Below are 12,701 nucleotides of genomic sequence, written 5' to 3'. Positions count from 1 at the left end.
CAAGCAAAAGCTCAGAGTTCAGCACCACCAAACCAGTTTTACAACAAATTCTAAAGGAACTTCTCTAGGCAGGAAACACAAGAGAAGGAAAAGATCTACAATAACAAACCCAAAACAATTAAGAAAATGGTAATAGGAACATACATATTGATAATTATCTTAAATGTAAATGGATTAAATGCTCCAAAAAACATAGACTGGCTGAATGGATACAAAAACAAGACCCGTATATATGCTGTCTACAAGAGACCCACTTCAGACCTAGGGACACATACAGACTGAAAGTGAGGGGATGGAAAAGATATTCCATGCAAATAGAAATCAAAAGAAAGCTGGAGTAGCAGTTCTCATATCAAACAAAATTAGACTTTAAAACAAAGACTATGACAAGAGACAATGAAGGACACTACATAATGATCAAGGGATCAATCCAAGAAGAAGATATAATAATTGTAAATACTTATGCACCCAACATAGGAGCACCTCAATACATAAGGCAAATACTAACAGCCATAACAGGGGAAATTTGAAGCATTTTAGTTCTGAAATTGCCTTCTCACATTTTCTCTCTTCTCCTCCTATTCTAGTGGAAAAAGTAGCCCACTTCCTTCCCAAGGTTAATCCTTGTGTTTATACCCTAGTTTACCCACCGCCCTTTAACTTGTCTCCCCAGTTCTTCTGTCCTCTTTTAAGTTTACCTCCACTAGCACTTTTTATTTATCTTACAAACCTGCTCCCCAACCCTCTCTGAGTCTCTTTTATGTTTCCTTCCTAACAATTGTCTCATTTGTAGTTATTTTAATTTGTATTGTTTACTCATATTTTTACTGTATCCCTCATTACTATTTAAGTTCCCTAAGGACTGGAATTATGTTTGCCCTGTTCATTATTGTATCTATGGAAATAAATGAAGAGCAACCAGATAAGAACAAGCAAAACCTGTTTATTAAGAGCTTGCAAGGGAGTCAGCCGCCATCACTTGAATTTTGGCAGAGCCAAAAGGCAGGCAGAACACTGGAAAGAATAGAAGGCTTCAGGTATGCCCTGATTGGAGGCTGTTAGCATGCGGATGTTGTAGGCATGCTAACTAGAAGTGAAGCATTGATGTGATTGGTTAGAGAAGACTCTTTGGCTTTCTCCAGTTGGTCTTAAGTTGGAAATAGGGGCCAAAATCAGAGATGCTATCAATGCTTAATCAAGTCTGGCCATTTAGAGCTGATTGTTAGAAGGGTTATTATTTGGCTACCTAGACTGGTTGTTGTAGAAAATAATTTGACTTCTTGGACTGATTATCACAGATAGTAGGTTGGCTTCCCTCACTGGTTGTTACAGGTTATGGGGCATAATCTTAGTTTTATATACATTCCAGTCATTGTTCATTTGTATATTCAGTCCTTCAGTCCCCAGGACCAGCAGTGTCTAGCACAGAGTAATAACCCAATACTTATTTATGAATTAATTAATATATGATGGCAACTTAGAATATGACATTGCACCTCTGAGATACAGTTCTTTGCATTGCTCTCCTACCCCTAGCTTCTGCTTCCTGTCCCTTCACTAGCTTCTATTTGTAAGCAGCTCTTTGCAGGAAACTGCCCTCAGTAGGAAACCCCTTCTCTTGTCACTTTAGCAAAGCTACGTTGTACCTAACTTTTACATCAGACACCCCCATGCTCTACTCATCTCTGGCTCAAGCACACCTTTCAAATATTTTGATCACACAATACTTTGCCTAAACTCTTGGTTCTTTCTGTAGATCAAAGAAATAGAAATTAATAAGTAATTAACGGATGACAAGATCTATTCCTTAGCTTCCCCTTTAGTAATCTCGTGAACAAACTGTGTGAACAAGATAGCATCTAAAGAAAGATCACAAGAAGTTGACAAGCTTGCATGCAGTGGGAGATGATGATGAATCTGATTCCCTATCTCAATGATTAACTGAGATTACGTCCCTTTCCCCTTCAAGAACTTTCATGGCTGAGCAGAATCTTCAGAGTTGGTTTTGAGGGTATGGGTCTGCCTTCTCCCCAGATTGCCAGCTTTCTGATGAAAAGGAACTTTCCTTTCTACGAGCACTTGCCTCTCTCTCGGGTATTGATTTTCAAGTAGTGAGCAGCTGGACCTGAGTTTGGTAACAATTTCACCCGTCATCTTCCAACTTGCAGGTATGCCAGAGACACTCCACAAGTGTTCTGTTTTCCTCTCTACATTTTTCTTAGAACTCGTCTACTTCCACAACTCCAAGTAACACTTCCAGGAAAGTGATTCCAAAATGCTCAACTCCAGCCCTGACCTCTCTCGTGCACCCCAAGCCAATTATTTGATGGACATCTCTGTGCTGACATCCCACCAGCATCTCCAAGCCTATCAGCAGTCCCTCCTCCCTGGGAAGGCCTCTCTCTTCCTCCAGATTTTTCTATGTGGTTCATTTGTGGCAAAAGCAATACTGAAAGTGATTTCTGATTTTTGGGGAAGGTAAATCTGAGGATGGACTTGAGCAGAACAGAAGAAAGGACGGAAAATGAAAAATGGGTGATTGGTTTTGTTGGCAGGAACACTGCCTCCTTGGGATGCAAGAAGAGACTGGGTACTCAAGCTGTCTCAAGGGCTGGAGCTGGGAAATATGATCCAATCTGAAAGACACCAGCCTGGGACACCAGATAAGTCTCCAAATCTTGGTCCCCCAATAGCAAAAGCAATGGGACACTGGTGAGTACCCAAGGAAGCAGTAATTTTTGTGGAGTAGGTCAGTGGAGATTGGATGGGGAAAGGACTGGGCAGGGACATGGTGGCAGAGGAATGGGAAGGGTGGTCACCCTTTTCAGGCAGCAGAGGAGTGGTCTGGGAACAAGATCTTAGGGCATGAATGTCAGGTTGCAGGGACTTCTGCACTCGGGGAAGGGGTCTTACTGAGGAGATTTACTCAGAAAGGAATCTTAAAGCAAGGGATGAATACAAAAGGGGGCCATTTTGTTTTGTTTTTCACCTGCTACCTAGGACTCCCCAGAATTCTCTGAGGAAGGACTTGAATAGAGTTTGATGTTCCCATAGTGGAAAAGTGACCGGGTTGCATCCAGTAGAAGGAATGCCCTCTGCCATCTCCCCTCCCACCCAAGACCTAGCACAGCCTAGGCTAGGGAAAGGACCTCTTACAAACGGGAGTGTCACAGTCAAATTATCCAAGACGGTTGGTTCCTTTGAGATAGTTCTCTCCCACATTTCATCTTACACCTGCTTTGTGGCACTGTATACACAAGCATGGCCCAAATTTCTCTAGGTGCTATCTTCCTAATAGTTCCTGAACTTATACCTTTCTGGTCCACTGTCTCTCCTGTAGCCTGACATAATACCTCCTAGAGCATAACTCACAATTAGGTTCCTATCACCTGCATTTCTTATTTCATTCCCCACATGCAAATTCATCCTACACATTGTCCTCAGCCTCCTTGTCTTCAGTTTGGCCCCAATTTTAATCTACTTATTGCACAACAATGCGATCTTTAAAAAATCTGAAGCTGCTGGTTATCAAAGGTGGAATGACTAACTGGGATCTCGCTAAAATGATTATTTCTTTAAAAAAATACATCTTTATTGGAGTATAATTGCTTTACAATGTTGTGTTAGTTTCTGCTGTACAACAAAGTGAATCAGCTATACATACATATATCCCCATATCCCCTGATAGTTTATTTCTAAGTGTTCCCTTACTAAGAGAGTGTGAAGGAAACCATCACTGAACAAGAGATTTCAACAAATATTTAGAAGATGAAAAGCACAGAAAAACACACCAAGAGAACCAGGGGTTGCCAGAGGAGGAAGAAGCAGCTGCAGCAGAAGGAGCTGACCTGTGGGGCAGAACCTCGGAGAGGCTCTGAGTTGGAGGGGATGGGAGCAGAGAGAGAAATACTACGTGCTCCCTCCTGTGACCTCTGCCCAAATCTAGAGCTCAGGCAGCCTAACTTTAACCCCTGAGGTTGGGGGATCCTGGAAGACGTTCTCTAAGTTAAATTCTGGATGGTGCTGCAGTTTTACATATGATGAAATATCTGACGCTGGCACCCCAGAAAGAACCATCCTTATTCCAGTATTTGAGGGGGTCTGCACTCCAACATAGCTCCAGCCAACTCAGCCTTGAGACTGCAAATGGACAATGGCCAGATGTATATAAAAATAGAATTCTAATCCATCATCTGCAGTAATCAGCCCAGAAAGCCAGCCTACTGTCTATAAGTCAGAGTGATAGGAAGTTACACAACTATCTTTACAAACAGCCCAGGAAGCCAAACAATAATCCCTCTATCAATCAGCTCCACACAGCCAGGACTTGATTAATAGCTAACAGCTTCTTTGATTTTTCTCTCTCCTTTCAACTGAGGAGCAATCAGAGAAAGCCAAATATGCACCTCTAACCAATCACCGGAGGACCTGCTTTGTTAGCCTATCTCCAGCTTCCCCATGCCAACAGCCTCTAATCAGGGCACACCTGAAACCGTCTCTCTTTTCCACTCTAAAACTTTCTCCTTTGAGTCTCTGCCAAAATGCAAGTAATGGTGGCTGACTCCTTTGCTATAGCAAGCTCTGAATAAAGAGGCTTTGCTCGTTCTCACTTGGTGGGTTTTCATTATTTCCACACTCTGAAGCAAAGTCTTCCAGTCAACAAACCCTCCCCGTGTACCCAGAACTCCCCATCAGCTTTGTTAGTCAAGGGAAAGGAGACCCACATATACAACCATGGAGGACACCTATACCGCTTGGATAGAAAAATCAACACAGTGCCTCATTCTTAAATATGGACACACAGCCAAGGTCACCACACACAGAGAAAACCAGCAGCACACAGGAGATCAAGATAAACAGATTGACCTTGGAGAAAACAGGTCATTCAGAGACTAGAAACAAGCTTTAAAAAAATTCTAATTAGGGCTTCCCTGGTGGCGCAGTGGTTAAGAATCCGCCTGCCAATGCAGGGACATGGGTTCGATCCCTCGTCTGGGAAGATCCCACATGCCACGGAGTAACTAAGCCCGTGCACCACAGCTACTGAGCCTGAGCTCTAGAACCCGTGAGCCACAACTACTGAGCCCGTGTGCCACAACTACTGAACCCCTGCCCCTAAAGCCCGTGTGCAGCAACAAAGACCCAACACAGCCCAAAACAAATAAATAAAATAAATTTATTTTAAAAATTCTAACTAGATCTTCAGTGAGATATGAGAAGATATTACGGCCATAAAACCCAAAAACAGCAGGCTGTGAAGAACGAGAGAGTTAAAAAAAAATAGTTTCCTGGGAATTAAAAATGGATTTCCAAAATTAAGAAGATTGGAAGATTAAGTTGAAAAACTAACAGAACAGAGAGCAAAAACATAGTCTGAACGTGTGGCAAAGATAAGACAACTTTTGTAAATTTCTCATAGCTAGATCCGGCAGTGGCTAGACGTGGGCACCTCTGGGCAGGAGCCCTGGGGCCTAGGGGCCAGCTGCGGCTCTGTGGCTCAGTGTGTGTTAGAGATCATTTGCCCTATGTGTTTTAACCAAGTGCATGGATACTCTGATTAAAACAAACAATCTAGCTGCAAATCTGAAGGTTCCACTCCACTGCTTGAAACCCAACACTCCTCACAACCACATATGGGGAGAGAGATCAGTCTCCTTCCTGACCAGGACCTGTCAGGAACCAGCCTCCCTCCCTCCATCCCCCACGTCTGCACCAGCCCCACTCAACGACCTGCCAGGATGCTCAGTGTAAGCCTTACGAGCTGGGACTCTGGGGTCACACTTACCTGGTTTCAAACCCACACGCTTCTGTCCTAATTTGAAAAATGGCGGTGCAAGAGTACCTCTCAAGGCTTTTGTGAGGATCAAATGAACTAATGCATGTAAGGAGCTTAGCAGAGCCTCGGGCACAGAGTAATCAATAAATAGTAACAGGGCTTCCCTGGTGGCGCGGTGGTTGAGAGTCCGCCTGCCGATGAAGGGGACATGGGTTCGTGCCCCGGTCCGGGAAGATCCCACATGCCGTGGAGCGGCTGGGCCCGTGAGCCATGGCCGCTGAGCCTGCGTGTCCGGAGCCTGTGCTCCGCAGCAAGAGACGCCACAACAGTGAGAGGCCCGCGTACCGCAAAAAAAATAAAATAAATAAATAAATAAATAAATAAATAGTAACAGTTATTAGGGCTCCCAGAACTAGTCTTCCTTTGCGCATCTCAACTTTAACCCTACTTTGACTAATTTTTATATTTATACCTAAAAACACTAAAAAACAAAAAACAAAAACAAAACCTCATTAAACTCTCAGCTTTATTACCAAAGATACACTCTCAGACACTTCATTCAGTCCTCAACTCTCAAGAGATGTTACCTATACATATTTTTGAAGCCATGATTGATTGATTGATTGATTGAAGAAAAATGAAAGGTCCTGCTTCGTACAGTTCACGCCTTGAGGACCCGGCTGGGTTTTGTCTCGCATTTCCTCCCTGTTCTCAGTGAAGTGACCCTTCTTCACCCAGGCTCAAGCCTCACCCTTTTTGTGAGGCCTTCCTAGGACCCCACCCAGGCCCAGGCGTTCCTGCAGACTGAAGTGCTTTGTCCACACTGCTGCTGTCTGCTTCCTTCTCCAGACTCTGAGCACCTCACCTGCAGGACTCTCTTCATAAGTTTTAGACCTCGAGTGTCCTGCCTGTAACAGGCTTGGGCTTTATGCAGTGAATGAGCACGTTCAAGGTAAGTGTGGGAGGGACGGGGGTGACCTTGGCTGGCTTTTCTAACTCAACTGCAGACATATTAGAAGCCTCTCTTTGACAAAGGAAAGGTTGTGGGAAGGCACCGTCTATGCTGGGAAGCTGCTGGGCTTCAGGCTCCAGAAGGTTCTGAGTGGGTACGTTGGCTGTCGGTCCACTTACAGACGGGATGTGAAGGCTGTCTTGATGTCCCTTCTCGGGTTCAGTTCTGACTCTTCTCCCTCTGTCTTTAGGACATGGCACTGCCCGAGAAGCACAGTCTGTATCCCAAAAAACAATGACACTGCCTTTTTCCTTTTCTTTTCCTAAGTTAAAATCATCTGGTCCAACTTTCTCATTCCTCCAGCAGAGGGAAACCACGACAGTCTTAAATGAAGGTCAAAGGACTTGCCAAAAGCCATACAGAAAGTGATATAAAGACATTAGAACTTAGGTTTCCAACATTTCAGACCAGCATGTTGTGATTCCGGAGTTAAAAAGAAGAGGGAAAGCCGAAAGCACTTGAGACAGCTGCTTCAATCTTGGTACCCAAAACAAAGCCAATGGTCTGGGTGGCACCACGGTTGTCCTGGCTTTGGGTCTTTTCTATGGTGTGTTGCTTATTGAAGAAAAGGGAGTGTTGAAAGTACTCCCACCAGAGAGCTGTTGTGAGGATGTAAGGAGAGGGCCTGGCATGTGCTAAGAAGTTTATCATCATTAGGAAAGTAACAACCAACTAGGAGATTTCAGTGCAGAGGGCAAACCGGCTCTGCTTCTTGCAGCCCGACCCCTGACCATAGGGCTAGGACTGAGTGGGTCAGGCAGAAGGAAAGGTCGACTGCTGTTTTGTTGGAGACACCATCGTGGGAGGGGAGGCCAGGGCAGTCATCATCAGCTCTACTGGGTAGGGGGTGGGCGTGCACTGGATGAGAAGGGCCTGGACTCCCACCTCAGAGTCCCCCATCCTTAAGACAGGAGGGGATGGTCACCTGTGGCTTCCCAGCCCCCAGCTGCCTTCCAGGCCAGGAAGGTGCAGCAGAGCAGAACCGAACGTGGGAGGCTCAGGCACAAGCCCTCAGCCTGTGCTGCTCGTTTCAGGAAGGTCCTAAGGAAGGAGGCTGCCATGGCCGGGCCTGGCCCACAGCTGGGGGAGTGCAGGAGTGTGTGCAAGGAGGAGGGGCTCTCAGGAAAGAAGCAGCAGGAACAGAGAGAAAGCCAGGAGCGTGTCAGAGAGCCCCCAGGACGGGGCAGGGCTGGCGAAGAGGCGGGCCACGGCCACATTGGGGTTGCCCCCAGCAGGCTTGAACCACTTCTGCAGACACCGCCCGCTGGTCCTATGCTCCGGGCTTGCCTTGAAGGAGTTGCTCCAGATCTTCTCACATAGGTCAGCAGGGGTGGGGAAGTAATGCAGGAAAGGGTGGCAGAGGGCCCTGGCCGGGCAGCGGGGCTTCCCTGAGGGGAGATCCAGGCACAGACACCTTACCCGCTCCTGTCCTCACATCCCCATCCTTTGCCCCGGGGGAGCAGAGGGCTTGTGCCTGCTCTCGGGTGGGGGGGGCCTCCCAGGCCCTGCTTAGCATCACTCACCCCGACTCCAGGTCCAGCCGCCGTGCCAGTTGGATTTGCAGGTGTAGGATGTGCGGCAGTCAGCCCACCACTGTTCACAGTCCTCCCGGCACAGGGGCGCGTCCAGAATCCGCTCCGCCTGCCCACGCGGGTCCAGCTGGGTGCGGGCATAGCAAGAGGCAAGAATTATAAGAGCACCCATTTGAGGACTATCAATAGCTGCAGTGGAACTTGGGTCAGGTACCATCAGAACATACTCTCTTATGAAGTCACTAAATATTATTTTACAAATGAGAATACTGAGGCTGAGTTAAATAGTTTGTACACAGCCCTGTTCCTACAAACAGAAGATGTGACTCAAATAGTCCCTCCATCCTGCTGTTCTCCTGTGACCACTCTCCATGCATGCCGTTCTCTAGGGCCAGGGGTGACTGCCTCTCCATCTATGTCCCCCACAGCAGCCTCTGACGGCTCTTGTCCATAGGGGGGACAGCATATCCTGTTCCTGCTAGCATCCTGGAGCTCAGGCTCTTATGAACAGGGCACTGATGGACGTGTCTCCTGCCCACCCACCCCCGCCCACTTCTTCCCACCCGCTGGATCCAAGGCCCCAGGTTGGGGGAGCACTCGTAGAAGCAGATGGCCTGCAGGAAGTGCTTCTCACAGTCCGGCATCATCAATCCGCAGTGAACCAAGCTGAAGTTGTAGAGCAGGGACACATCCAGGTGGGCTTGCCAGCTCGTGTTGGCCGTGCAGCAGGCACTGTCCTTCCAGGGGATGCACTGAAGGTGGATGAAGAAGCAAAAGGCATGGGGAGTAGGGGCAGAGGGTTGATGAGTGTCTGGGCCAGAAAGGTAAGAATGTCCCCTAGAAGAGGACCCAGCAAGTGGGATGCCTTTAGGCCAGCTACCCCTGGATAGAAGGAATGCCGATAAATTGTCAATATTCACACCCAAAGGGCGCCTGCACACTGGCCTCCCCGCAACAGACTGTGAGTCCCCTAGGAACGGGGCTTTCAAGGTCTCAGATCCTGGGGGGACAGTAGCAGGGTTGTCCCCAAGACCCAGGGGAATGTGGGGTTGCACTGGGGCAGGGCACCTGCAGCTGAGAAGGGCTCATAGGTATATGCCAGCCCTGCCCCTCCTCCCACATCCCTGTCAATTGCCTTTAGGGACTTGGGGAGGGGTCCCTTAACTCTTATTTTTTCCCAGGGCCTGCTGGTGGGAGGGCAGAGGAGGGGACCTTGCTTGTTGGAATCTAGACTGAATATCTATGAGTCTCCGGGATCATCATCTGGCCCTGCTCCCTGAGTGGCCGTGCAGCTCAGGGATGAAAATTGTAAATCATTTGGCAATTAGCGCCCCCCTCCAGTGGCCTTTGCCGAAACCCAACTTAGGGAACCAAACGAGTCAAGATGGATAGGGGTTCAGAAGCCATCTTGGCCTTTGCATCCCGTCCCTGATCTAAGAAGCCTCCACCCACCCTGCACCCCATGCCAGTTCTGGCTTCCGTACCTCCTCGTAGAGCTTGGCCTCCGGGCTGGGCTCTGGCTTGTGGGGCTTGGCGTTCATGCAGACGTTGAGCAGCTCGCGCCCAGCCCACGTGGGTGGGACTGCCCACAGCCCCAGCAGGAGCTGCCACCAACACCCCATGGCCTGCTGCAGAGAGGAGCTCCGCCTGTGATGGAGAGGACACCTCAATCCACACCCTTCGTCATCCCTGGGAGCGGGCATGGGCTTGAAGCCTCCCTCAAGTGACCATGATACTTTGGCTGCTTCTAGAACCTTTATCTGAGGCAGCGTCATAAAATATCCAGTGAGGTCTGACACTCACCCCTAACAACCTACAGATGCAGAAACTGAGGCCAGGGAGGGGAAGAGATCAGCCCCAAGGTGAAGGAGGGTCACGGGTAGAACGGTTCCAGCTTTCCCTGGGGGAACTTTCCCTGGCCCTTCTCCACTCAGAGGCAGACTCTCTAACTCAGTGACATATGGGCTGGGAATTCAGAGCTTTGATCTTGAGTAACTGAACAAAGCCTCAGTAACCAGATTCTACATAGGGCCAAAGGTGCAGTGGGACTGGGTAGTGTGACAAATGCAATCCTTACCCCATAGAGTCCCAACCCTAATGCTAACTCTGGCCCCTCTGAAAGGTCCACACAAGGCCCACAGCTCCTCAAGCATCTGGCCTCCTCCCCAGTTCCCTGTGGCCAGAGTCCTTTCTCCTAGAGCAGTGGTCCGCCTCCTCCAGCCTCAACCCATCTCAAACTCAGCCTGAGCACAAGGCTGAGGCAGCCAGGCGCCCAGTGGCCTTGCTGGCATCTCAGAGCCAGGGAGCATGCCCAGGCGTGAGCCACCTTGAGTCTTCCACATCCAAAGCTGGTCCCCATTACTGGAATGAGGAGGCTGGCTTTTCCCTTGATGTTTGTTGTGCCCTGTTTCCCACTCTGCCCTGGGTAGTTCTCGTAATGGGAGAGAGTAGAAAGAGAAGCAAACACAAAGGGCAGAAGCACATCCTGCCCCAAGCACCCCATGATCCCCACAGCCTTCACCGACCCAGGAGCCCAGGCCCGACACCTCTCAGGAACCGGCTGTGGACCCATCACGATGAACCTGAAAACCTGTGGCTCAGCTCAAGTTGAGAGCCTCAAACATCGGAGCAGGAGACGCTAGTTCCACCTTCTGAGCCCATCTTTGAGCCTAAATCTAAAGCTGCTCTCTCCCTGCAGCTCCAGTTTCCAGCACGGCCGTGGCCACAGAGTATTTCAAAGAATCAGGTGTGTCAGGTGAATAGAGGAAAATGCCGCTTCTTCTAGCGTTTTCTTCATACTCACTTTCAAAGCAGGAGCGGCGCTCTCCCGCCTCCAGAGATTGTGAGGCTAAGGAGACGTCTATGATCCTGCCTATTTATTACCCCTCCGGTTCCTGTTGGGTCCAGGTGCAGGAGCAGAGTTCCAGGTGGCTGCGGTTAACAGCATCCGTCTTACCCACGTGCTGGGGCCTTCCGTGCGCAGAGTCAGGAGGGTTTCGCTTTCCCAGAGAAACAGACCCCGTAGAGGGTAAGGTCCTGTGCTCTTTAGTCAGCTACTGAGTTCTGCTCTCAGCTCTGCTGCTTACTAGCTGGCCGACCTTGAGAAAATGCCTTAAGCTCTCTGTCCGTTTCTCTACCTGTAGAAAGGGCTGTTACTATGGAACTGTTGGGGAAAAGAAAAGAAAAAGTTCCAGAAAAAGACTTGGCATCAAGCCTGGCAAAGATAAATCTAAATGGTTTTTCTTTTTATCCTTTTATCCTACGAAGCCTTTCTCTCTCAGCCCTATTCCAAAGCTCTACCTAACCCTTCATCAGCTCAGTTACCTGCCATGGACCACCTGGGGTGTAACGGTAGCGATATCTTCTCTCAGCCCACAGGAGCTAGGCTTCCTGCTGGAGTGGAGACTGGGCAGCCCAGTGATGCAGAGATGAAATGGGGCCTCAGGGACCCAAGGATTTAAATGTGTGTCCCAAGCCAAAGCAAACAAAACCCCCAAAAGTCCCTCCAAACCCAGGAAATGGCCTCCGTTAGCATGCAGAGACCGCTGTCCTGTGAGAGATTCTGCAACTGTCCTCAGCAGTGATGAACTTCACAGGAACACCTTCCTCAGCTAAGGAGAGGCCAGAAACTTGGCCAGGACACTTAGGAGAGTCTCAAAGATGATGAAAATGATGGAAAAAGAGCCCATTTTTTTTGCTTGTTTCTTGTAACAATTTCCCTCTCCAAAGAGAAGGAGCCAAAGTCACTGGCGTTTTCTTGATACACAGGAAATTGAAGCACAATAAAAGCATTTTGTAATTGAAGAAAGCACGTTGTTCAGCTACATAGGTGATGTGCAGACATGAATTAATCATCATGCTGGAAAATTACATTCGCCACACCTGGGTCATCCCAGCTACTGAGTTCTGAGCGCCACGAAGGACCCAGGCACCGGGCTGGAGCCTTCAGTATATGGTCTGGCTTACTCCTCACAATGACCCCCTGAGTGAACGCCCTCCCCCATTTTACTTGTGGGGAAACTGAGGCTCAGCTGGGGAGTGGCAGAGCTAGGATCTGAACTCAGGTAGCCATGACTCCATACCCGGTGCATGAGGATCAGGTGAGGGGAAGACCTCCAGGACTGAAAGGGTAGATGCTGTCTGGGTCTCAAGTCAAGTCTGTTTAAAAACAAACAAAAAAGTCAAATTCCATAATCAGATTGTATGTTGGGAGACACGTGCGGGCTTTATCTGAGAACAGAAATGATTACAGCCCAGCCTCCCACATTCCTGCCTTAAACAGAGTCAGGAGTCTCCTTTTTTAGGGTCTGGTACCAAGCAACCCGGGTCTCTCCCTGCAGCACCCAGGGGAAGAGCAGGTGTGAGTGCCTTGTTCAAGGCA

General features: G+C 48.6%; 1 protein-coding gene across 1 annotated transcript; it reads right to left on the bottom strand.

Moving 5' to 3' along the window:
* Positions 1–7,907: 7,907 nt before the first annotated feature.
* Positions 7,908–9,942, bottom strand: IZUMO1R (IZUMO1 receptor, JUNO; the record flags this gene model as incomplete). The annotated part of the gene is made up of 4 exons (XM_081240706.1): positions 7,908–8,176; positions 8,312–8,447; positions 8,884–9,072; positions 9,805–9,942. 4 exons carry the CDS (start codon positions 9,940–9,942, stop codon positions 7,908–7,910), a joined length of 732 nt encoding a protein of 243 aa, XP_081096832.1.
* Positions 9,943–12,701: the final 2,759 nt, after the last annotated feature.

This window comes from Mesoplodon bidens (genome assembly GCF_964165515.1).
Source record: "Mesoplodon bidens genome assembly, chromosome: 7".
NCBI classification, from domain to species: Eukaryota; Metazoa; Chordata; class Mammalia; order Artiodactyla; family Ziphiidae; genus Mesoplodon; species Mesoplodon bidens.
The sequence above is the reverse complement of the archived record's forward strand: the minus strand, read 5'-3'. Positions and strand labels throughout refer to the sequence as shown.